Source organism: Muscardinus avellanarius (assembly GCF_963383645.1).
Source record: "Muscardinus avellanarius genome assembly, chromosome: 16".
Lineage (NCBI taxonomy): Eukaryota > Metazoa > Chordata > Mammalia > Rodentia > Gliridae > Muscardinus > Muscardinus avellanarius.
In genome coordinates this window covers 33721613-33748231 of record NC_137802.1, presented here as the reverse complement: position 1 = coordinate 33748231, position 26619 = coordinate 33721613, and the positions used below count along the sequence as shown (strand labels likewise).

At 51.9% G+C, this 26619-nt stretch overlaps 1 protein-coding gene across 1 annotated transcript; it reads right to left on the bottom strand.

Moving 5' to 3' along the window:
- Window positions 1-597: 597 nt before the first annotated feature.
- Window positions 598-26619, bottom strand: MYO19 (myosin XIX; the record flags this gene model as incomplete). Its single annotated transcript, XM_080714027.1, has 25 exons — window positions 598-726; window positions 1452-1757; window positions 2360-2445; window positions 4402-4531; window positions 4641-4810; window positions 6486-6589; window positions 7482-7552; window positions 8281-8388; window positions 9272-9424; window positions 9731-9907; window positions 10138-10251; window positions 10582-10703; window positions 11416-11489; window positions 14417-14588; window positions 14969-15101; window positions 15591-15667; window positions 15797-15893; window positions 17544-17646; window positions 18111-18180; window positions 18938-19070; window positions 19817-19930; window positions 21723-21871; window positions 22206-22344; window positions 26005-26523; window positions 26605-26619. 25 exons carry the CDS (start codon window positions 26617-26619, stop codon window positions 598-600), a joined length of 3465 nt encoding a protein of 1154 aa, XP_080570153.1.

Genomic DNA, 26619 nt, shown 5'->3' with positions numbered 1-26619 from the left:
ACTAGCATGTGCCACCATGCCCAGCTCCTAATTTTTATTTTGAAACAGTCTCAATACATTGTAGAAGGCCTCACTAAGTAGCTGAGGCTGGCTGCAAACCTGCAATCCTCCTGTCTCAGTCTCCCAAGTACTGGGATTACAAGTGTGCATTATTACACCGGGCTGATTTTGTTCCTTTTTAAAGGAACTAAATGCAAACTTTTCCCCAATAAAATCCAAGAGCTAATTTTAGGTCAAGTTTGCCTATCTTCTAAAGTGCTGCAGGTGACTGTGTCCTGCTGTAATGACAGGTCACACTCTTACTAAGATAGACAGTCATGTCTATGCTGAGTCTGATCTGTGGCCTGAGTCCTGGCTTGGTAGCCACCTACCCTAACAATGCCAGACTTCAGGCTGTAGCCCGGGCCTGCTGGTGCCCTGGGCTTGCAGCCTGGCGCTGCTGCACATTGCCTCCTGTGCTTGGAGTCCCGTGGGAACAGTTTGGCAGTGTGTGTTGATCAAGTGTCTTTTTGGCAAGGCAGCTGGCAGGAAATGGCCTTGTAGAAACAAAGGCACCAAGGCTCACCCAGCCAGGAGAGTCTAGAGGGAGAGAAGAGGTCACACGTGGATTGGCCTGTGTCTTTCTAGCAGAATCTGATTAAGTCCAGTAACACTGTGGGGCGCAGGTTCAGGGCAGATGTCGGCATAGCGCAGTGGAGACTTCCTGCAGTGAAACTTGACTGAGCCCTAGGGGGAAGAGAGATGCAGCTCAGCTCTAGCTCCCAGGAGCGCCAGGGCCTAAAGGTGTCTCACAGAGTGAGTCCTAGAAATGTGAGGTGTGGACAAGTACTGGTCTGAGGGCCCCAGCAGTAGCAGGATTTCATTAATCTGTTTTCTTTTTGGTACTGGGGATGGAACCCAGGGACATTCTACCTCTGAGCTATACCCCTAGCCCTATTTTTTATCTTGTAAAAGGGTCTCATTGAGTTGCAAAGGTCCTATTCTAAGACTGGAATCTGTTGCTGTTTTAGAATAAAAAGACAGAGCTGGCACATTTGTGATCCCAGCATTTGGGAGGCTGAGAAAGGAGGATCGCGGACAGCCCCAGCTACTTAGTGAGGCCCTCTGCAACTAGAAGCATCAACATCACATGACTGCTCACAGCTGAGCACTGTAGACTCGTTGGTGCTCATGCACACTTGAGTTTATAGAGTATGGCACACAGTAATTTCTCTGGTGTGGGAATTGTTGCTGCCTTGTCAAGTTCATGTACTCCTTGCTGTGGCCCCATGGAGTAGGTTAAGCATTAGCCCGTTTTCCAGGTGTAGAATGGAGACTGAGATAAGGTGCCTTCACCAAGTGCATCCCATGAATGGGGCAGAGCCAGGAGCCTGGGCCCTGTGCCTTCCACAGCGAGGCATGAGCGAGCAGCCTGGAGCTGGCAGGCAGGACTGCCACCCATGGCAACCTACCTGAGGCAGAGCCCGGATAGACGTGACACCAGCCTGGTCCTGCTGCGCTGTCTGGACGTTGTAGCTACTGAGGCTGCCCGAGGGAAGCTGGAGGCAGGCGCAGACCACCAGTTTCCTCTGAAAGCCACGTGTACCCACAGTCGCGTTGGCCAGGACCAGTCCCAGCGGCCAGAGGCGGATTATTGCCCCCTGGACCTTGGTTTGCACTGGGTGCAGTGGTGAGGACCTCAGGAAACTGTGAGCTTGAGAAATGTATTTCTCTTCCATACCATCCAGTTCTTTAGAAGCAAGGAGTGCCATTCTTATCTTAAAGAGAAAACATTCCTTTATGGCTTTAGATTTCTCTAGTTATCCTAAATGGAAGCCAATTTTTTTTTTTTTTTTTTTTTTTTTTTTTTTTTTTTGCGGTTCTGGAGAACCCAGGGGCATTCGACCTCCTAGCTACACCCCCTGCCCTATTTTTTATTCTTTATTTTGAAACAGGGTCTGAGTTGCAAAGGGCCTCACTAAGTAGCTAAGGCTATCCACAAACTGCGATCCTCTGGTCTCAGCCTCCCGAATACTGGGATTACAAGTGTGCGCCACCACACCCGGCAGCCAAACTTTTTAATAAATCAGCTTGACAAGGTGAACTGAAGGCACCTGGCTCTGAACAGCTGGTGGCCCAAAACTAGTTCACACTGGTTCCACATGCCCAAGAGCAAGGCAACTGCTTTAGCCTTAGCCTGCTACTTTTTAAGGTAACAGCCTTCCTGAGATAACCCATACGCTTCCACAATTTAGTATGCCACTCTACCTTCATAACCACCCTGAGAGTGACGTCGCAGTGGCTGAGCCCACAGTCCCGCCCAGGTCTGCCTGGTGCCGCGGTCTCTGTGGTGCCCACCCTGACAGTTCGTCATACTCACCCTCCACTTCTGCCACGCGCGCTTGATAACAGCAGCAGCTGTGTGTAGCTTCTGGATGTGTTTCCGCGTTAACCAGGAACGAATGGCTAAGAGGTTTGCCAGAAACAGCAGAGAACAAAATGCTCATTAGAGCCCTTGGCCGCGGCTCTGCAGCAACACCAGAGCTGCTGTGTGAAATGTACGTTTTACCCAAACGAGTGGCTATCACGTGCTACTATGTAAAGTAAGGCTTTTTTTCCCCTTTTTTTGGGTAGTAATAGGGATTGAGCCCAGAGGCATTCTATCTCCAAGCAAACCTGGATCCTCCTCTCTCAGCCTCTAAGTATTGGGATTACAGGTGTGCGCCACCACGCCCAGCTTGTCTGTACCTTTTAAAATTGTCTCAGGTTGGGGTGTAGCTCAGTGGTAGAGCTCTTACCCAGCATAAGTCCTGGGTTCTATTCCTAGCAACACAAATTTAAAAACTGCTTAATTTTTTTTTTTTTTTTTTTTTTTTTTGGTGGTACTGGGGTTCCTGGAAACCTTTCTACTTCCGGGCTACACTCCCAGACCTATTTTTTTAAATTTGGAAACAGGGTCTCTTAAGCCAGCGAGGATCCGTGAACTGCAATCCTCTGGTCTCAGCCTCCCAAATGCTGGGATTACAAGCGCGCACCACCACACCCGGCTTGCTTCAATTGTTTTGCTAACTGTATGAATCTCTGATACAACATCACTACCTAAAACTACTGGAGAGCAGGTATTTTTATCTCCTCTTGAGATTCCAGCATATTCTAATTCTGGCAAAATTATATTCAGAGAATGGTTATTCTATTAAATACTACCGTAAGAACGTAAAGACAAATTTAAAAATTGCCTGTTACCTCACCAACCTAGGTAGTTCTATGGTATTTCCTTAGAGTTTTTTGTGCCTCTTCACACAAACACTGGGAACATTCTTAATCTGTAGGTTGACTCACTGGAAGTGGTTTTCCACTAAATGTCTAATCTCAGTACTTGGGAGCTTGAGACAGGAGGATAGAAGGTTTGAGGCCAGCCTCAGCAACCCTGTGAGACCCTATTTAAAAATTAAAAATGAGCTGGGCGTGGTGGCGCACGCTTGATTAATCCCTGTGCTTGAGAGGCTGAGACAGGAGGATTGCACAGGTTCGAAGCCAGTCTCGGCTACTTAGTGAGACCCTGTTTCCAAATAAAATATAAAACAGGTCTGGGAGTGAACCCTGGAGGTAGAAAGCCTCTGGGTTCCACCCTAGTACCACCAAAAAAAAATAAAAAAATAAAAATAAAAAAATAAATAAAAATGACCGGAAGCCAGGCGTGGTGGTGCGCACCTGTAATCCCAGCACTTGGGAGGCTGAGACAGGAGAATCGCACAGGTCGAAACTAGCCTCAGCTACTTAGCGAGGTTCTCAGCAACTTAGTGAGACCCTGATTCCAAATAAAATATAAAATAGGTCTGGGAGTATAGCCCGGAGGTAGAAAAGCCCCTGGGTTCCACCCCCAGTACCACACCACCACCAAAAAAAAAAAAAAAAAAAAAAAAAAAAAAAGGGCTGCAAGCTCAGACATAGTTATGACTCCACCACTGACAACCATTTGGGTTTCTAATATTTCTAAGACTTATCAAATAAGACTGCTATGCATATGTTACTTCATACACTTCATCTGAATCAAATCCTATCACGTTTACCTTTTCCCAAGCCCTGCAGCCCAACAGGTAATAATTTGAGTTGTCAAGGGGAGTTGGAGGGGATATTGGCATAAACACCTATGCAGGTCTGAGAAAGAATTGAAAGCAAACTTTTAGCCTTCCCTACTTATAGAGCACCTTATTTGTGGAATGATCTGGTTCCCACTGAACTGGAGAAACTCTGGACAAGGTATACATTTAATTAAATTCCCAGAGCATCCTAGGAAAGTGCTGTCTATCTCTAGAGGCTGAGACACAGTGTTAGTGCACGGGCACTCCATGAACAAGGTTCAAAGGAAACGTACATGTGAAGTGTATGCAGTCGCCGACAGGCACCTCCCCAACGACCTACCTGCTTGAATGAGCACAGCAGCCCTCCTCTGCCTCTCCTGCTTCCGGTGCCGGTGCCGCCTCCAGCCACACTGGATGCAGCGGGCACACTGCTCTAGCACCTGGGCACGCCTGCTTTCCAGAAACTCCAGCTGGGAGAAGGAGCATCCACTGAGGTCCCCAGCCTTTCTTCCCCTGCCCCAAGAAGGGCCCAGGAAACCCTGCAGAGAGCGTGCGGCAATCTCACCCCAACACACTAACCATGACGTCGGTCAGGAACACCTTGGTCCTGCCACAGTGCAGTGGGGCTGGCACGGCCTCAGCCTGGCCACCAGGTGCAGCTGCTGTCTGTGTTAGAGCTGGCAGAGTGTGGAGGATGTCCTGGAGGAGAGGCTGCAGTAGTGTGGCCTCCTCAGCTTGTGCAGGCTGCGCTGGGGTGGGAGATGGGCCCCATCAGAGCATGCTCATCGCCACCGCTCCTGTAGCCTTAAACTGGCTTTGGTCTCCTGGGTAGAGTCCAAGCCTCTTGCTTTTTTTTTTTTTTTTTTTTTGTGGTACTGGGGATTAAACCCAGGGGTATTCTATCTCCAAGTTATACCCCAGCCCTACTTATTCTTTGTTTTGAAACAAGGTTTCACTAAGTTGTGGAGGGCCTCACTAAGTAGTACTGGGATTATGTGCACCCCACGCCTGGCTGCCTGTTGTTCTTATCTCTAGCCAGTTCTTCTCCCCCTTTTGAGCTCTGGCCCCTCAGCATCCAGGCTGTTCTGAAGAGTCTTGGACTCCCCACTGTGGCTTTGCCATTGGAGCGTCCTGCAGCCTCCATCTCTATAGGTCTCCTTGCACAGGTTGGCAAAGGGGACAGTGCCAGGAAGAGCAACTCTTTCCAATCTGGAAATCCAGGCGACACAGCCAGCACTTGTTTCCAAGGCCCCAACATCTTGAGTGCTGCACAATGCGGCGGGGTCACCCCCTCAGCCCCTGACCTCACTCTTCTGCCATTTGTGGGGAAAAGAACAATAAATCCCAGTCCTGTGAAGGCCCCACGGCCCCCAGGAAGCCCCTGACCCACCCCTCCCAGCATCCTGTCTCACAGGGCTGGTTCCCATGCAGGAGGGTTTACCTGATGGATCTGACCACCCTTAGCTGCCCGGTACCTCTCCGGAGACAGAGGCTGCCCAAGCAGATGCTGGAGAGCAGAGACAGCCGCACAGTTGAACAGGGCCCAGAGGGTTTTGGACAAGAGACAGAACAGATCAAGCCACAGAGAGAAAAAAGAAAGGAGAGAGAGAGTGAAAGCCAAGTGACAAGACAGCCCAGAGGGGAGAAGAGCAAAGCAGACCTGCCTTAAGAGGCCTGCGGACCTAGGGTGGCTCTGGGCTGGGGAACAGCTGCGTCTGGGGCCTCACCACCCCGTCTCATGTACACCTACATGCCAACAGCCAGACCTTCCCTAGCTCACAGCTTGCTCAGGTACCATGCCGACGACGCCCAGGACGCGGCTCTGGTCAGCCGCTTGCTGTCCCTCTGGCGGGACTGAGGCAGTTTTTCTCTTCCTTCCCCCACACCTTGTCAAGGCTTACCAAGGCTGACCAATGCCTTCCACACATCCCTGGCTTCTTTCTACTTGGGGAGCTTTGTAGCCTCACTCCTGAGACCCTCCTGAGGCCAAGTGGTCTCTAGAGAGGCCTGGTTCCCCTGCAGGGCCAACTCAGCTGCCCAGACATAGAAGCCTAGGTCCCTTGACTAGATGACCATCGCCCCAGCCTCACTACCACCGCCGTCCTGATAAGCCAGCAACACTGCATGTTCCGGAGCCCCTTACTGCGGCCTCCTGCTTCTGTTCAGATCACTTGTCATATGCAGTGCTCTCCATTCGGCTGACCCAGTTTGTCCTAAAACCCACGTCCTCCAGGAAGCCCTCCCAGCATCCTGTTCACAGCTCTGCCTTCCCACGTTCCACACGGGTTGTCTTTTTGAGTCTGTTCCCCCACTGAGCCCCAGGACTTAGGGCAGGGCGATGCTGACTCCTCTGAGCCCAGCCCTGAGAGGGGTGGGTGTGCAGAACCCTGGGGCGAACCCGTGACTCAGGTGTGCCCCACTCACCAGAGCGCCTTTTGGCAGCATGTGGGCTGTGGGGGCCAGAGGGTGTGCGAGGATAGCGCCTTCTCAGTAACCCATACCGTTCCACAAAGTTTTGGTGAGAGACCCTGCAAGCCAAAGCAGGAGGGAGAAAATGAACGACTCTGCAAGTCAGGATGAGTTCGGGAGAGATCGTCAGCGTCCCCAGTGGGAAGCCGTGGACGCCGCTGCCTAGGTCACCACTTAATAGGGAGCTTACAGTCTGCCTCCCACAAAGGGCCGAGCCCAGCCACCGTCCAACCTGCCCCCCCAGACCAACGCACTCAGTAACTGATCTGCCCTTCCAGCTGCTTGGGAAGGCGACTGCTCACTGCCCAGAGCCCTGACCACAACCTGCAGCCCCGTTCTTTCTGGTACAAGCCATACTCACTTCCCCCATTTCTCTCCAGTTTTTGCTGCTGCCACCTTTGGGCCACGGCTCCTCTGTATGCCTGCAGCAGCCTCCTCCCTTCTATACGGACCCTACACCCAACACCACGCAGCAGCAGGGGTCTTCTGAGATCAGGAAGATCACACCACTCCCTCCTAACTTCCAGCACCTCCCTCTGTACTCAGGACAAATGGCAAAGTCCTCACAGCAGGCCTTCACAGTCCCTCCCTTCCCGCAGACCTGAGCTGCTTAGAGGGTCCCTGAAAAGCTGAGGGTCCCTTCCCGTCAGTTCACCTAACACTGTTACTTCTTTCCTAGCCCCAGTTATTTTCCTTGTTTCCACAGGAGTGTGTGCCTGGAGAACAGACTCTCGGGTCTTCCTTCTTCACCATCGTCTTACCAGGAACAGTACTGGTCCAAAGCAGGGCACAGTGCGTGAATGACCAGGTGCTGCTGCTGGAGGTCCAGGCTGACCTCTGCACACCTGCCTCTTGCTCTTGGCCTCTGGGTTGGGCAGGATCTGGTCTGGCCCGACATCCTGTGCCCCACCCTGCCACAGGCCTGTCCTGGGGTTGACGTGGCTCACTTACCGATTGGGGAAGCCAGCAGCACTGATGTGGATGGTCTCTACAAGGCCACAGGCCTCCAGCTGGCTCAGGACCTGCAAAGGTGGGGTGCTGGGGTAGGCACCTGTAGGCCAGAGGTGCTTTTTGCCCTTCCTCTCAGGCCCTCTCCGAATGAAGCTGCATGCTCTCTTGAATATTTTCCTCAGGGCAGCAAATCAAGGGAGCTTAAAACACTCCCACTCTTGCCAGGAGTGGGGGTGCACACTTGTAATCCCAGTACTATGGAGGCTGAGATAGGAGGATCGCAGGTTTGAGGACAGCCTCAGCTAGTGAGACTCAAACCTAATGAGACCCTATTTCCAAATAAAAAAAATGGGGCTGGGGGTGTAGCGCAAAGGTAGAATGACTCAGTGAGTTCAATCCCCAGTAACTTACACACGCGCGCGCGCGCGCACACACACACACACACACACACACGAGAGGCCATATTATAAAGATTCTTGTGGAATCTGAACTCAGGTTTTACAGCCAGGGTTCTGGTTAAAAACCTTAAGGCCACACCTACCAGGTGACTATCTAGCCTCACATGGCTCACCTCTCGTGGCTGGGCAAGCAGAGAACCGGTGCACCAGGGCCTGGGCTGGCCTCTGCGGGGGCCACTGCACAGCACACAGGCCACGTGCACAGGGCCACCCTGCCAGAGCAGAGCCGTCTTCCCTGACGTCAGGCCCAGCCAGACACCCTGTGCGCTCCATCCGGGGCTGCCTGCCCTTCATCCCTAGAGCTCTGGCCAGGGGCAGCTCAGCACAAAGTAGCGTCATACCTCATCCTGGAAGAAGGTCTGCGGCTGGCCCTGGCTGTTGGGCTTGATACAGCGAATGTAGTGGGGCGTGGTGCTGCGCAGGACCTGTAGGAGCTGCTCCAGGGAAGCCTGGGGATGGGGAGGAGAGGCTCGGCTTAGCGGGGACTGGGGCCTCCTGGGGTAGCCTCCGGTAGCCTTCCTAGTCCTAAGATCAGGAGAATCGTGTTCTGGTGACATCGCTGGAGGCTCTCAAAGCACACTCCCTCCTGACCTCCTGCTGCTCCTTGCCCCTCTCCAGAGGCCCTCTGCAGCAGTGACTGGCCTGCATCTGGTCTCAGCTTCCTCCCGACTCCTCCCCAGAGCACTCTCCTAAAAAAGAACAGTCATAACCCTGCCACTCACCCAAGCAGCTTTGCCACCAGGAAGCCTGCTGTGTGCGCCTGGTGGAGGTGGTGCCTGGGCCATTTCCCGGGCAGTCTGCTGCCATCAGAGCTCAGTCTAAGGGGTGCTTGGGGCTGGGGCAGGGGCAGGAAAGTGCTCATCAATCTGGGGGTGTCGTGCGCCTCCTCAGAGTGACGAGAAAGTGGAAGTTTGATGGATGAGAACAAGCAAAGCAAAGTGGGGTGGGAGCGAGAGAGCTGAAGGCAGTGGCCAAGAGACCCCAGAAAGGGAAGCAGCATGTGCAAGGACCAAGGCAGCAGAGAGCAACAACACTGACAAAAGTGACAGCTCCTTCCAGCTGAGAACAGGGCCTGCTCATGGTGGCATGTAACCACGCTATCAGCAGAGCGCCCACTCCCCCAAGACATCCTTACACCTGATACCACCCATGCTCTGTTTCTTGTCTTGGTCTTCTGTAGTAAAAATCCCACGAAGACTGGGACCATGATTGCTTGATGTGCAACAAGATGTGCACCAAAGCTCCCCAGCAAATAGCCCCAACCCTGGGAGGCGCTTGACGAACTTCAGGGACTGCTGAGTAAACTGAGCAGCCCACAGCAAACAGACCCACCTTGAACTTGGACACCACAGTCAATGCAGGGGCCCTGCTCTGGCCAGTGGGCTCCTCCTGGGCCTCCTCTTTGGGGTTAGTAGGAAACAGCACGGTGAGCAGGGAGTCCTGGGATTGCTGCAGGAGCCCCGTCAGTTCAGGTGGGACAGGGTCCTATTGAGAACAGGGAAGGAAGGAAGGTGAGAGCAGATGGACTGCTTCCCAGGGTTGTCCGTAGGTCTGGTCCCCAGTGTACCCGATCCCCAAAAGTCAGGGCTTTTAGGGAGGTCATAGCCCAAGTCCAAGAAAGGAGTATGTCCACTGGCCAACCAGTGAATGAGCCCAGTGTATCACAGGTCACATACGGTTGGCAGGCCCAAGATGGCGAGCGTGGATTCTGGGAGGATCCGCAGGGGGAGAAAGAATGTTTGGCTGGAAACTGCTAAGCACACTCAGCATGAGTCGGCATCTGTTTCTCACCTTGTTCTTCTCCACCAGGCCTGCTGTGTGGTAGCGCACAGGCCCTGCATAATGCACCACGACGAAGCTGGGCTCCCGGCTGAGCCTGTTGTGGCCCAGGCAGGGGCTGCCCGTCAGGGCACTCTCGATGCGTGTCTGGAGCTGTGCTGCACTGCTTGGCCGATTCAGGCGGCATTCCTGTGGGACCAGAGGGGGCAGTAAGCCACAAAGCCGAGGGAGGGTCTCACCACATCCCTCACCGTTCCCACCGTCTGGCCCCCATGGCAGCAAAGTTGTCACACAGACATTGGAGTTCCAAAGAGAATTTAAGTGGCAGCAAACTCATTTGGTGATGGGGGGACAGAGGCACAGCGAGCACAGAACAGTCATCAAAGACCAGCTGGGGCTCAGTGCACTAGTGACCCCACCTCATTTATGAGGGAGCAGATGCTGAGAGGGCTCCCCTCGAGGAGATCCAGACAGCTCTGGTTGTCCTGGTAACTGACGAACGACCACTCCAGGCCCTCGACTGTGTATTCCTCCTAGGGTCAAGAGCGGGGCAGGTGGAAGAGAAGCGATAGCTGGAGGCCCCGATTCACACTGGCCTCAGCACCGCAGCATGCTCTAGATCAGCATCAAGTAAAGAACAACATAGCACACAGCACGGGAACCTGGGGATGGGCTCGGGGGGAGCAGCTGCCAAGCATGTACCAGGACGTGGCTTCTGTCCCCAGCACCAGAAAAACACACAAAACCCATTGTGTTGACCCTCATATATATAACTGCTTATCCAAAATAAAATGAGGAACAAAGCACTCATGGTCCAGAAGTGGCTGGGGCTGGACAGGGGCGAGGGATCGGCCTGCCCGCACCTGCTGCGCTCTGAGGTAGTGCGCCACGAAGTGCTGCTGTAGCTTCTCATTGGCGTAGTTGATGCACAACTGTTCCAGACTGTTGTCAGGAAATGACTCAAACCCGTACACATCCAGCAGGCCTGGGCGGAGGGGAGAGAAAGCACAGGACATGTAGGGGCGGGGACCAGGGGGGCAAGCACTACTGAGCCTCATTCTTGGCAGTCTGGGGACAAGTTCGAGTGAGCACATCCCTGGGCTCTGCCTGACCCCAGGCGGTTCCTGCTGCCACCCATCCCCTCGGAGCAGGCAGAAAAGCCAAAGAAACTGCATCCCAGGGCACCAGGCCCACTTTTGAGTTGGACTCATCTGGTCCCAAGAGGCCCCTCCTGTGAGGAAACCAGGTCCCAGGAACATTTTCAGTGTCAAATCCAGGATGGAAGGCCTCAAGCTCACCAGCCTAGTTGGTGCTTAGAACTCCAGCATCCCATGGGCGAACTGTACTCACAACTCCTGGCTTTGCTTCCTCCCCTACCTGACCGGCCCACCAGGGTCACAACCAGGCTGCCTGTCATGCCCCGCCATCCAGGTTTCACTCATTCCCCACTATCCTTTTGGGATTGGAGCTGGGTCTCTGGGTAAAAGGGGCCCGTAGAGACAAGGTACAACCGGAGTGTCTGGAGAGCCAGGGATGTTGATGTGGGCAGTAGAGAGCAGAGATCTCACCCAAACACTGGCAGATGGACAGGACATGAGGTACAAAGAGCGGACAGGGCAGCCAGAGTCTGGTGGGGCACCCAGGGCTCCTGCCTCCCCACTTAGGGCTCTACTGCTCAGTTTCTGAGCCCCTGCTACCTATGAAAGAGGTCCATGAGTCAGGGTCTGCGCAGATGCTGCTGTTGATGACCAGCACCAGCCAGTCGAATAGCCTGTTAAGGAAAAGAGAGAGAACATGATAAGAAGGGCTGAGCTGGGCCTGAGGATGGCAAAAAGAGAGGCGGTCGCTGAAGGGCCGTGTTCTGAGGCCAACAGGACAAAAGCTAAATCCTCTCCTGCTTCCTGCCCATCTCATCTTGACCTAGTGCTGACGTCACTCTGGGCACGTGTGTTCCCAGACATGCACAGGCCTGCATCAGTTGGAGTTATAACCAGAGCGGGCAGGCCTACATGGGGTTCCTCAAGAACCAAACTGACGGAACTCCCCCAGAATCTGTCATTGGAGACTGGAGCTCAAGGCCCTGCCACATCCTCCAGCTCAGTCCTGCCCAAGTGGCCTAGAGTCCCCTGAGGCCAAAAATGGCATCTTCCACTCTGGAACCATCTCCAGCCCTGAGAGGATGAGGTTACCGTGTGAGGTGGTGACAAGCACATTGCTGTTCAGGGCTTTCTTCCTTACATTTGTGTGCGTGTGTGTGCTACTAGAGACTGCCAGAGATGCTTTACCACTGAGCAGGCTCTTGCTAAACTGTCCAGGCTGGTCTGGAACTTGTGATCCTCCTTTAGCCTCCTGAGTTGACAAGTTGCTGGAATCACAGGCATGTGCCATTGTGCTTAGCTCCTTACAATTTTTCTTACAGTTATGGGACCTTTTTTCAACTCAGTAAATGGCTTCTCTTTTTACAACATGGGCTTTAAACGCCCATTTGAGATACTATAAATGAACCTAGTGTTGCAATGACTGATATTTTGTGTATAAAATGTCTGTGGTGGCCGGGCGTGGTGGCACATGCTTGTAATCCCTGCACTTGGGAGGTGGAGACAGGAGGATCGCGCAGGTTCGAAGCCAGGCTTGCTGGCTTAAGAAACCCTGTTTCCAAATAAAATATAAAAAATAAGTGTCTGGGAGTATAGCCCGGAGGTAGAAGGGTTTCCAGGAACCCCAGTACCACCAAAACAAAACAAAACAAAACAAAAGTCTGTGGTGGGGGGAGGGAATGGGGTAGGAATTGGGGAAGGGCTAAATGAATGATGTGTGCATTTATGCCTCTACCATCTTGTACCCCATTAAGATGACTACAGTGAACCAAAAATAAACAAGTAAATAAATAAAGAAAAAAATGTCTGTGGTCAGGAGCTCACTCTGACCACCATACTTTATCTGCTTATTTTGCAGTAAAGCAAAGGCTTTAAAAACCATCAACTTAGCCAGGCATAATGATGCATGCCTGTAATTCCAGTACTTGGGAGGTTTGAGACAGGAGGATCTCAGGTTCATGGACGACTTTGCAACTTATCAAAACTTTGTTTCAAAATAAAATTAAGAGCCAGAGAATCATGGTTCACGGACAGCCTCAGCTACTTAGGCCCTCCGAAACTTAGTGAGACTGTTACAAAATAAAGAATAAAAAATAGGGCATGGGGTGTAGCTCGGAGGTCAAATGCCTCTGGGTTCCATCCCTAGACCCGCAAAAAAATAAAATAAAATAAAAATAAATAATAAAAAATAAATTAGCTCAGAGGTAGAATGCTTCTGGATTCAATTCACTTTTTAATATTTATTTATTTATTGTAGTACTGGGGATAGAACCTAGAGGCTTTCTACCTCCGGGCTATACTCCCAGACCTATTTTATATTTTATTTGGAAACAGGGTCTCACTAAGTTGCTGAGAGCCTCACTAAGTAGTTAAGGCTGGCTTCGAACCTGTACAATTCTCTCGTCTCAGCCTCCCAAGCGCTGGGATTACAAGCGTGGGCCACCACGCCTGGCTCGATTTTATTTTTGAAACACACACACAACTGCTTTGAGGCAGTGATATTTGAGTCTTTTTATTTTTTGGTACTGGCGATTGAGCCCAGGGCATTCTACCCATGAGCTATACCTCCAGCCCTATTTTTTATTCTTTATTTTGAAACAAGTTATCACTGAGTTGCAAAGGGCCTCACTAAAGTAGTAGCTGAGGCTGTCCGCAAATGCTGGGATTATAAGCATGTGCCACCATGTTAGGCTCCTATTCTTTTATTTTGAAACAGGGTCTAAGTTGATGAGAGTTTCACTACTTGCCAAGGCTGTCCTTGAACCTGAGCTCTTCCTTTCCTGAGCCTCCAAGTACTGGGATTATAGGCGTGAACCACCACACCCTGCATACCTGAGTCTTTTGAGGAAGTGGCTTCATCCCAGGACCACTTTCAGCTCAATGGATCTTTTACTTCAATATTGCTTCTCAGGCTCTTGGAACTTAGAAGCTCACGGAAGTTAGAGGACCCTCTACATAGAAGTCTGCCCATGGCCCCATAGCACATACACATCCATACATTCATCCTATAATCTCAAAGGATTCTGGGCCCCTGGAAGCCCTTACAAGACATTGTGAAGGTTCTCAGAGCCAAAGGTGACACCATCCTTGACCACATGACCAGAGGCTGGAGGAACACACGCAACACACCAGGAAAAGCCAGAAGCACACCTTCCACTGTGCTGGGCTCCTGCTTACTGTACCCTGTGTCACCCATGATGGGCTGGGCCTGTGGGTCTAACACCACCGGTCAAACTCCCCAGGTGAGGAACATAAGGCCTAAGGACCTGGGTACAGGGAGACAGAGGAACCTATTCACTTGGCCAGCTGCACCTGGAACATACAAGGTACCAGAGATCACCTTTGGGGCCACCCCTGGCAGTAGAAAGCTGAGCCGGTTATCCTCACCTACTGCCAAGGGCAAAGCAGGCCTCTGTACTTGAATAACAAGCTGACCTTAGGCTAAGAATATGGCAACTTCTCCACTCTGTACTCAGAAACAGGCCAAGGGTGTTGTTCAAGAAAAATCATGGAAGCCATGCCCTGCTGCCTCATGGCATCTAGTTCAACTCCAGACAGGGCAAGAACTATAGGGAGGGGAGGGCCCAGAGTAGCTGCTCACCGTGCATAGATCAGTTTGGCCAGACAGTCTCTGCGGGTGTCACACTCGGCTCGAGAGCAGGGCTTTCGGAACACCTGCTGCTGCCTGCCTGCCTTGATGGTTCTAATCCGCAATGTCTCCAGCAGCGTGTCCTCTGAGAGCTGCAACAGCGAGGCTGACGTCCTGACAGAGCCTGGGAGGGGCAAATCTTCCTTAGGCAAATTGTCCTCCATCTCAACAGTCCTCCTGAGGCTTTATGAAGTCCTCACAGTGGAACCATGACTCCCCCAACTGGACAATAGGAAACCTAGGTTCTGATGGGCAGAGACTGGCCAAAAGGCTCCGCTGAGTGGCAGAGTGGGCACTTGAACCCAGACCCCTATGTCCTAGCCCACGCTGCCAAGAGTGGGACGAATCATTTTTAAACCCTTTGACTCGGCTCATCGTCTGCACGATGGAGATGACAGTGTTCACCTCACCGGAGCAGGGTTAAGGAATACACTACCTAGATGCATCCCTGGAGCAGACAGCTCAACCAAGGGCAGCGACTGAAAATGCCTCCCAGTCTCCCACCTAAGCTCATGTTGCCCACCCGCTCCCCATCCTCGCTCTCACGCTTGGCATCCTCCATCGGCTGGCAAGGCTGGGCTTCGTCCTCTGAGGCAGCAAACCGGATGTTGCCCAGGTGCAGCAGCCCAGCTAGGACCTGAGGGCACAGAAAGGGAGGGTTGAGTGTAGGAGGACAAGTGGGAGGAGCCTCGAGAGCTGTGCCCATCTCTGCCAGACACGATTCCATGAGAGTCACATGCATCACTTCAATCTTTTCAACACCCTAAGAGGTACGTGCTGGGACGACCCACAGCACAGGCAGGGCTGGGAGAATTAAATCTCATCTCAAGCCTGAGGACACACTCTTTCAGGGCTGCCCTTGCCTGAGCAACACCTGGAAGCAGTCAACTTCTTCTGCGCTGCCATCTCCCCGCTGTGGCTTCCCCGTCCCTGCTGTCAGCCCACCCCATGTAGCCCTCTTGTTGGAAAAACCAGTGGGCTTAGAGATGCAAACATGACTTGTAAGGTTTGTGCATGTAAAGTCCTAGATACTCAGGGAGAAGCAGAGCGACAAGTCCAGGGTACGAGCTGTGGCAGGGGCCCCATCACCTCTGCCAAATATGAGCAGCATGGCTTTCTTTCTGACCTTAAAGACATTGCTCTGGGTGGGAGTGTCAATGCCCAAATGCAGCATGGCCTCTCTGGTCACCTCAAAGCAATCCTCTGGAAAACAACCCACGCCATAGCCCAACGGTTACTAGGAGCAGCAGGGGTGAGGGAGCAGGCCCGGTGCAGGGAGGGTGAACTCGTACCACTGGGCCTGTCCAGTGTGCTAGGCAAGGCTCCCCTTACCTTCCAAAGGCCTCTCTGCGTTGGGCAGCCAGGAGAAGATGGCTCCCTTGGGGAGGTGCCACTGGAGCCTCTCAGCCTCATTGGCTCCTTTGTAGATCTGTGGGGAGGGAAGGAGGAGCTGGCTCAACTAGGGTGTGAGAAAAGCCCAGGCCTCCATAGGCCTTGGGCTGAGAGGAGTGAGAAATGGCAGCAACGTCCTAAGACTGGGGTCCCTGACGTGAGCCCAGGGCACACATGGGGACAAAAGTAGAAGCAAAGCCGGGTGTGGCGATACACACTTGTAATCCCAATATTTGGGAGGCTGAGACAGGAGGATCGTGATTCAACGACAGCCTCAGCTACTTAGGCCCTCTGCATTAGTGAGACCTTTTTTCAAAATAAAGAATAAAAAATAGAAGCCGGGCGTGGTGGCACACGCTTGTAATCCCTGCGCTTGGGAGGCTGAGACAGGAGGAGCGCACAGGTTCAAAGCCAGCCTTAGTGAGGCTCTCAGTAACTTAGTGAAACCCTGTTTCCAAATAAAGTATAAAAAAGGTCTGGGAGTATAGCCTGGAGGTAGAAAAGCCCCTGAGTTCCACCCCCGGTACAAAAAAAAAAAAAAATAGGTCTGAGGTTGTGGCTTGGAGGTAGAATCCCCCTGGGTTCCATCCCCAGTACCGCAAAATCAATCAATCAATCAATCAATCAATCAATCAAAATTGGAGCCAGGCGTGGTGGCCCATGCTTGTGATCCCGGTACTTGGGAGGCGAAGACATGAGGATCCGGGTTCATGGACAGCTTCAACTACTTAGTGAGGCCCTCAGCAACTTAGGGAGACCCTGTTTCAAAAAAAGAATTAAAAACAGGTCTGGGGATGTAGCTTGGAGATAGAATGCCCCTGGATTCAACCCCCCCATACCAGACACACACACACACACACACACACACACACACACACACACACACACACACAAATTGGGCTGAGCTGGGAATGGTGGCACACGCTTGTAATCCCAGTATGTGTGAGGCTGAGACAGGAAGATGGCCTTAGCTACTCAGTGAGACCCTGTTTCAAAATAAATAATAAAAATAGGGCTGGGAGCTGGGCATTGTGTAATCCCAGTACTTGAGAGGCTGAGACAGGAGAATCGTGCAGGTTCAAAGCCAGCCTCAGCTACTTTTATTTATTTATTTATTTTGGTACTGGGGATAGAACCAAGGGGCATTTGACCTCTGAGCTGTACCCCCAGCCCAATGTTTTTATTCTTTACTTTGAAACAGGGTCTCACTGAGTTGCAAAGGGCCTAACTAAGTAGCTGAGCCTGTCTGTGAACCTGGACCCTCCTGTCTCAACTTAGCCTCAGCTACTTAGTGAGGCTCTCAGCAACTTAGTGAGACTGTTTCCAAATAAAAAATATAAAGCAGGTCTCGGAGTATAGCCCAGAGGTAGAAGGCCCTGGATTCCATCACACACACACACACACACGTCTGGGAGTGTAGTTTGGAGGTAGAATAACCAATCCCCCAGTACCCCCCCCCACTAATATTAATAATAAATAAGCAAAAAGGCTAGGGGTATAGCTCTGTGGTGGATATCCCTGGGTTCAATTACCAGTACAGGGTAGGGGGAAGGGTAAAGAAGTTTATAGGCGAAAGCAGCAGCAGTGCTGAGCCAGGCTAAGGGGCCAGGCATGGAGGATTCTAGGGGCTTAGAGACAAAGATCCATCTCTGCCCTGTATCTGGGCACTGACTCCCCCCTAACGGACCTGGTAGAAGATGTGGAAGTTCCTTTCACTGGAGGCCTGGCAGGCCACGCGGGTTTTCTCTAGGAGGTAGGTCTGGACCGCAGCTCCCATCATCTGCTGGGCCCTGGCACACAGGTAGGAGTCCATGAGTCCCCATCAACTCCACACGACACAGCAAGGGATAGCACTAATTGTGCCAGACTGCCACCCAGCAACTCCCTGCCAAGCTCTTCCACTTAGTGGGTTGGGACCACTAGGAAGCACCCTATCCCAAGGCAGGAGCACCCCACCCCAAGGCAGGAGAGGTCCTGGCTTTGAGCTTAGGGTTATGGCCCAAAGAGGTGGTAATTTAATTCCAAGTCCCTAAGCAAAGGTAGAGGCCAGAAGGAACCCTCAGGCCATGACAAGAACAGTGCTCCATGGTGTCTAAGGTCAGAGTAGCTGTGGTTCTCTATGTTCACAGACCACTTCTGAGCTCACTGATTCTAAAGAGTGCCATACATGTGCAGGCCATGAGGGTGCCTGGGGCCAGCGACTGCCTCAATGCCCCCCATGCTCTCCCTGGGCCAGGGCGGCAGCAGTGATTACCTGTTGAGCTGGAGCTGGATGAACTTCCCAAAGCGACTGCTGTTGTTATTCCTCAGCGTGCATGCATTCCCTGCAGATCACACCCTTTATAGAACTCCCCTGGGATTAGAGCCTTGGGCTAGGGAGCAACGGGTCTGCAGGGCGCCGTGTCCCTATCCTCAAGGCCTCTTTGCGGGTTTCCATGTCACTGGGGACAGTACTAGGGAGCAAGCACTCAATCATTAGCAAGCATGATGCAGGAGAGTTGGAAGGACTTCCTGGACAGGAACTTTTTCCCCCCCTGTAGTGCTAGGGATGGAATCCAGGGGTGCTTCACCTCTGAATTACACACCTAGCCGTATTTTATTTTTTATTTTGAAACAAGGTCTAAGTTGCTGAGAGCTTCGCTAAGTTACCAAGGCTGGCCTCAAACCTGAAATCCTCCTGTCTCAGCCTCCTAAATACTGGGATTATGGGCATGTGCTACCATGCCCGACTGGAACTTTGAGGGGTGAGGTAAAAAGCAAGCTGTCATCATTGGCTTTGTATTGCTCCAGTCCCAAAGTAGATAGTAGCAGCTATGCATCCTTGACAAATGTTTGAGCCATCAGGAAACTGAATGGAAAGCTAGGGTTTGGACTAGATGAGCCAGCACGGCCTCTCCAGTACCGCTGCTGCATGCGCCTAGGCTGAAGGTAAGCAGAGGACCACATGACATCACCTTCAACAGGAAGAGGCTGAGGGGGACCTGGGAAAAAGCTGGGGCTCAAGGCAGTGCCCCACACACTGAAAGGGCAAATCCCAGAGGAAGTGGAACAGAGGTCCAGGGCAGAGGATGCTGAGCTCACCAAAAGCTTCCATGACAGGGTTGGAGTTCAGGATCCGCTGCTCGATTCTCTCTGCGGTCTTGTGGTTCTCCCAGCAACTGGGTGAGGTGGTCACTACTGCATAGAACTTCATCAGGCAGCGGGATGTCCATGTCTGCAGCAGAAATGCCCCATGGGGTTGATGCCACATCCCCTCCCAGTAGGAGCCTGCATGAGGGAGTGGCACCCACCTGGGGTCTCTTTGCCACCATGTGTATTACTAGCCAAAGGGATGAATACTGAATTCAACTGTTGGCATGGTACATCTGTGAAATGGGGGTGTGCATCTCTACTTCTCCCAGCTCCAGAGGATGCACTAAGAAACGAGGGGACCTGGGGTACAGAAGTGCCAAACTCCTGATCTGTTTGTGTGTGTGTGTGTGTGTGTGTATTACCGGGACTCAACCCAGGAGTGTTTTACCTCAGAGCTATGTCCCAGCCCTATTTTATTTTTTTATTTAGAAATAGGGTCTAAGTTGTTGAGAGCCTTGCTAAATTTCTGAGGCTAGCCTCAAGCCTGCAATCCTGTCTTAGCCTCCTCTGTACTGAGATTAAAGACATGTGGCACCACGCCTGGCTGAAGAGGTGTTTGTTTTTTTTAATGCAGTACTGGGGATTGGCTTGAATACCCAACAGCTGACTTGTTTCCAGAGAGAGCAGAGTTGGCAGAGAACTTTGATGAGAAAGAGGAACGCACTGGAACCCTGTCTCTTGATTTCTGGCAAGTGCATGTCCACCATGGTGCATGGACTCTGCTGTGACCAGCCTGGCTGCGAATGACTAGGCAGCACAACTCCACATGGAATGACCCTGCCTCTCTGCCTGCCCAGCCCATGACAGGGCGGGAAAGCGGCCTCCTACCTTCCCAGCACCACTCTCTCCACTGACCACAATGGATTGGTTGACCGGCTCTATCAGGCTCTTGACATTCCTGTAAGTCTGTTCACCCACAGTGAAGATATGGGGCTTCAGTTTCTGAAACACCAAAGAGCAAATGGTCACGCGAGGGAACACCTGTTTTTGAGGAGCGGTTGATCCAGTGATGGCATGGGGAAAATGCCAAGATGTTTCCTCCAGAAAAACTTCCTGGATATAAGTGTTAGGCCCAACAGAGGGACTATTTTTTGGGGGGTGGGGTACTAGAAATTGAACTCAGGAGTGTTCTTCCTCTGACCTACATCCCCAGCCCTTTTTTATTCTGAGACAGGGCCTTACTAAGTTGTTCAGGCTGGCCTCGAACTTGTGATCTTCCTGCCTCGGTGTCCAGAGTAGGTGGAATTACAAGCAATGTGCCACCACACCCAGCTCCAACTGTGAACTTCTATGGTGCCTTCACTTATCTTGTCAGCTTAGAGACAGTGCTGACTTCAACACATTACACATCTACACATTACACTCCTGTCTTACCTTGCTACTAGTTATTTAATGTTACTGTATTTTGCAGTCTATAAAAATTTTTCTTCCAGGTTACTGCCTAAGAAGTCTTTGCAAAAATAAAGATGGATAGTTAATATTATTATCATTTTTAAATGTGTATTTTTTGTGTATGTGGTACTGGAGATTGAATTCAGGGGCATTCCACCTCTAGGCTATAGCCTTAGCTCTTTTTATTATTTATTTTGAAACAGGGTCTTATTAGGTCACTGAGAGTCTCGCTATTGCTGAGGCTGGTCTGGAACCTGGAATTCTCCTGCCTTAGACTCCCAAGTACTGAGATTATAGGTGTGCACTACCATGCCCAGCTACTAACATGTTATAGATGAGGCATCTGAGGTTCAGAGGAGTTAAATAACCTTCCTAGGCCACTCAGCAAGTATACAGCCACAGGAATTGAATTCCAAAGCCATGAACCTCCTTTCCCTTAACGAATATTAACTGTCCTTGACGTACTGGGCATCAAACTGAGCACTGGGAAAATGGAGGGGACCATGACTCGGCTTTTGCTTTTGAGGAGGCAAGACAGAGGGTGAGATAGTGGCTCTCAGGACAGACCAGAAGTGGTGGACATGTAGACTTGGCCTGGGGGCTTCAGTGCCTTCTCCAACAGCTGCCTCTCACCTTCCCACCCTCATCTGCCTCATCTCTCCTACCAGGGAGTCTGCTCCAGTTCTCCTGAACACATTTTAACAAGGCCATTTCCTGCCTGCACCAATACTGCCACCTGTCCCCCGAATAATTCATTCTCTTCTTAGAAGAACAATCTATTCTTCTCAGTAGAGATAAACATGTTCTGAATTTTCTAGGGTAATCCTTATTGCATTTAATTTTATTTTTACCTTTGCAAATCTTTTTCTATAAATAAATCCATAATTAAGAAACAAGAAAAAAAATCCCTTGGGCTATGTCCCTATTTTAGGTTCCAAACCCAGCTAAATATTTATCCCCTACTTTGCACCTTCTATTATGTGGTCAAAATTCTTTTTTTTTTTTTTTTTTTTTTTGGCGGTACTGGGAATGGAACTCAGTGGCATCCTACCTCCAAGCTACATTTCCAGACATTATTTTATTCTTTTTATTTTGAAACAGGGTCTCACTGAATTGCAGATGGCCTAAGTTGCTAAGGCTGGCCAAGAACTTGAGATCTTCCTGTCTCAGCTTCCCAAGTAATGGGATTACAAACATGCACCACCACCACACCCAGCTATGTGACCAAATTCCTGGTCTATTGGGCAGGGCTATGGCATCTAGTTCGGAATGACCCATGACTGGTAAATAGATGGGGAAGCAGCGAGGACCCCTGGAGCCACAGGAAACACCCAAACCTTACCTGGGGTTGAGAAGCGGCATGGTATTCTCTCATCAGCTCTGGTGAATAGAGCTGAGGGATGGGCTTGAAGGGGTTCAGGGCTACCAGGGTGCATCCAGCATTGGTATAGAACGTGTCTGTCATGTACCGGGCCTGCAGGCATCTCAGGACTGAAATAAAGATACCTTTAGCAAAGTTGGCCTCAAATAGACAAAAACCACACACAGAGCCACCTAATAGCTCTCCCTCTGCAATTAGCCAAGTGCCATTAGATTCCAGTAGCTCCCAGATGAATAGCTACCAAGATCTAATTAAGATGAGCCCCAAATCTGGAGTAAAGCCTGCCCTTGGGAGCCCAGGTGCAGCTGCCCAGTCCCTTGGGCAGAGGACTGAAGCAGCTCAGCTGGCTGCAGGCCAAGAGGAGCCTTGCCTGCCTTGTCTGAGTGCTGGGCATGCTCAGTGCACCCTCTTCTTGAACATGCACTCTAGAGGAGAGGGCTGTACCTGTCTCCAGCGTCACAGGATTCACCTGGGTGAGGTCATCCAGCTGGTGCAGCGGGGCCTCCCTGCCCAGGAACTCCTGCAGGCCTTCCCCAAAGGATACCCTGCTTTGGTCATCAGGGTCTGAACTGCGGCCATTCACCTAGGGGAACAGCATGAGGGCCATGAGAGTGAGGACTCAGACCAGCTGCAGCTGATACGGGAGGGAGCCTATGGGCTAGAAAGAGAACAGCCCTCAACAATCAGTCTGGCTGGCTTCACATCTCACTTATGTAGTTATCAGCTCTATGAGCCTGGGTGATTTAACCTCTTTAAGCCATTGCTAGTTTGTTGGTTTCCTTCCTTCCTTTTTTGTGGTTCTAGGGATTGAACCATGGCCTTCTCCCTTTGAGCTACAGCCCCAGTCCCATTTTATTTTTTATTTCAGAACAGTAAGTTGCTTAGGGCCTCACTGAGTTGCTGAGGCTGGTCTGGAACTGCGATCCTCTTGTCTTAGCCTCCCAAGTACTGGGATTACTTGTGTGCACCACCACGCCTAGCGACAGGTACCACTTTGAACATCTGCTTCAGCCCAGTGCTGGGCAACACTTAGTAAAACATTTTGGCAAATATATACTGGCGTACTCTCTGGATCGGGAGCTACATATGAAAAATGATACAAGTATAAGACAGCTCCACAGTGAAGGGTGATATGAAACCCTGTAGGTGAGGGCTGACAGAAGCAGAGGCCTATCCCATCTTCCCCATTTAAGGAAAAGAACTAAAAATCCAACAGCAGAGATTTAAGTAAGTTATCAGGAGGAGTACTGGAGGAAAAAAGAGCTTTAAGAAGTCCTTGTTTTTCCAGGTCAGGGCGGTAGAACCTTCCTTTGGGTAAGCAAGAGATGGGAAGGTGCCTCAGGTGCTTGAGGGCCTTGGTTACGTAAGGCTGAGGGTTTACCTGCTGGAGCATGCTGCTTCGATGTGATGGGCTGGGGCTCTGGGGCACAGGCAAAGGAGTGCTATCCATCAGGTCAAGGGGTCACCAGCATGGCTCTGACAAAGGGCTCAGATCCAGAAGAATTTCAGATGAGGCATCCCAGAGCCTGTGGCCTGAGAGATAAGACAAGGACCACACATAAAGGCAGGTTTCTCCAGGGTGACTCACTTTTATTTCTCCCAAGCAGGGGGAACCACAATGAGAAGCAGGGCAGGCCTGCGCAGACAGTGAGAGTCTGTCCTTTCCCTTGCCAATTATGGAACAGGGGAAACTTTGATGAGAGCCTCCAGAGGTACCCTGGGCTATTTTTTGAAGCTTCCCATGTAGTAAAACTTCCCTGTAGCCAGGGCCAGTTTTATTAGAGCTTTAGGGTTAGAGTTGGGGTGGGGCTATCAATTTTCTGGGTCAGTATGCCATGGAGGATGAAGACACTGGGGTGATGAGAACCTCACGCCTATCCTCTCCACTAGAGGGAACTATCCTATTTCAGCGTAGCAAGGTGGCTGAAGTCAACTCTTGATGCTTCAGAAAAGCTGTTGTATGGGAGGGAAATCATAGTTCAGCCATTCACTAGGTGTGTGATCTTGTGTAAGTGATACTGCCTACCCTGGAAATGGGGATAGTTAAATCTAAGTCTAAGAAATGGTTGTGAAGGTCAATGAAGTCATGGTTTGAAAGCACCATACCAAGTACAATCTGAATATTTATTGAGGGTAAATGTTAGCACTAGAACTATGGGTTGATACTCCACTGGTAGGTGTTAATCAAATAGAACTCATGTGGAATCAATGTCGACTTTAAGGTGAGATTCAGGAGAGGGGAAATCCATCTGGAAGTGTTTTGGGGGGTGAGAGGGTTGAGACTGGGCAGAGGCCAGTCTTTGAAAGTGACCCTCGATGTGGAATTTTCCAGGCCTCTACACCTCCTCCAACCTGAGGACGAGGGGCATCAGAAATGGGTTAACTCAGCGGGGTGTGGTGGTGCACGCTTGTAATTCCAGGGCTTGGGAGGCTGAGACAGGAGGATCGCACAGGTTCGAAGCCAGCCTCAGCTATTTAGTGAGGCTCTCAGCAACTTAGTGAGACCCTGTTTCCAAGTAAAGTATAAAATAGGTCTGGGAGGTAGAAAAGCCCCTGGGTTCCATTCCCAGTACCACCACACACAAAAAAAAAAAAAAAAAAAAAGAGAGAGAAAAGAAGAGTCGGTGTGGTGGCCCACGCTTGTAATCCCAGCATTCGGGAGGCTGAGACCTGGAGGATCACGGTTCGCGGACAGCCTCAGCTAATTAACAAGGCCCTCAGCAACTCAGTGAGACCGCTTTCAAAATACAGAATAAAAATAGGGCAGGGGTGTAGCTTAGAGGTCGAATGCCCCTGGGTTCCACTCCCCCCCCCCAAAAAAAAAAGTTAACCCTGGTAGAGACTTCTTAAGGCTATGAATATATTCAGGTTTTTTTTTTTTTTTTTTTTTTTTGGTGGTACTCGGGGTAGAACCCAGGGGCTTTCTACCTCTGGGTCACACTCCCAGACCTATTTTCTATTTTATTTGGAAACAGGGTCTCACTAAGTTGCTGAGAGCCTCACTAAGTAGCTGAGGCTGGCTTCGAACCTGTGCGATCCTCCTGTCTCAGCCTCCCAAGCGCGGGGATTACAAGCGTGTGCCTCCACACCCGGCTATATTCAGTTTTTAAGGAACCCAGGGGTAGGGACTTCTGGGGAAACTGGGAAAGAATAATTCAGGAAGAGGATATCAGGACTGTGTCAGATACCTCCACTCTGGACACTTGACTGGACCCCATTCAAGGGATGACCAGGCAGAAGTCTCTAGAACAAAATTCCCTCAACTGGACTTGCATCTTGAAAGAGATGTCTGCTGGAGGAGTACAATAGGCAGTGAGGTTGAAATCCACAGCTCACAACTTCCCTACCGCAGGTCACAAGAGCTAAGCCTTAATTATTTCTTTTTAATTTGCAAAATGTAATATCCAATATCTAGACCTCAAAGCACTAAATTAAAGTTCAAATGCGTAGGTACCTTTGCCAGCACTTAGCAAATGTTGGTTATTACCATGCAGCGTCAGCGCCCAGCTGAAGTCAAGTCAGATCGGAGCAGTTTTCTCCAGTTCAGCTACAGCTACAGCTCCCTCAGTTCGCGGTTACCAACTAAGAATTTCTGAAAAGGGTGTGACCACCGTGGGCAGAAGGGAGTAATGAATGGGTGAAAACGCCCAGTGCAGGCAAGTGGTAACCTGAGCACCAGCTCCTCCCCCTTCCCCGCCTCAGTTTCTTTCTAAGCTCCAAGGACAGAGGGAGGGGACCCATCAGGAAGAGCTGGGTAAGGGTCTTGCTCCGCCCCAGGTTCTCGCAGGAACCCGGGCTCCTGGTGTGGGCGATGTGCCCAGGGCTGGGATGCCGCTCCGGAAGCACCTGGCAGGGAGACAGTGTGTCCTTCCCGGGAAGGTAGAAATGACCCCAGCCAAGGGCGCGGCCCCCCGATGCCTCCCAGGGCCAGCGGCCCCTTCCCCAGTGCCTGCGCGGGGCAAGCAAAGAAGCAGGCACCGGGCCCCAGTCGGCTAGCCGGGCTCGCCTGGCCTCGCGCCAGCAAGGTGGAAAGTGACCGTGAAAGGTCCTTCCTGTGGGCAAGGGCCAAGAGCTGGGCTGCCTCCTCCTCGGACTCGAGAGGATCGAAAAGAAAGGGAAGAGGGAGGGGAGACCGCGAATTCGAGAGGAGAGGGGGAGATGCCCCTCTTAGCGCTGTTAGCAAAAGACCCTGCCCCTTCGGGGTCGCCCGAGGCTTCGGATGTGGGTTGGGGGTGGCACTCACCGGTCCCACGGCCCGACCGCCCAGCACGCAGACCCGCCGGGACCGACTGGAAGGGCGGGCGGGCGGCGAGGCGGCGGGAAGAGCGGGCGGGGCGGGGAGGGGGCGGGAGCGAGGCCGGGAGCCGAGCGCGGGCGGCGGGCCCTCCCCTGGGGCGGGGCACCGGGCGGGCGCACGTGGCCGGCGGCGGCTCCGCCAGGGCGGAGCGAGAGCGGCACGGCGCCTCCGCAGCGGGGACCGCGCGGCTCGGCGGCGGGGCTCGGCGGGCCTCATCGCCCCGGCAGGGCCCGGCCGGGGTCCGAGCTGCCGGCGGGACGCGCAGCCAGGAGCGCGGCCGAACCGGAAGCGCGCGCGCGCCGCCGGAAGTGCCTCCGAGGCGGAAGTGACCGGCAGCCGGGTCCGCGGCGCGGCGGGAGCCCGGACGACCACCCTCCCGCACCTGCCCCGGGGTGGGGTGAGAGGCCCGGGCGCGGCTGCGGCGGGCGGCAGGGAAAGGGTCTTAAGGGCATCGGACTCTGGCGGCTTTGGGTGAGGTATCGTTGCGGACACAGACTTAGGTGTGCATACATTCGTTCATTTACTCAGTTTAAACAGGGGTGTCACTTCAGACACCGACAT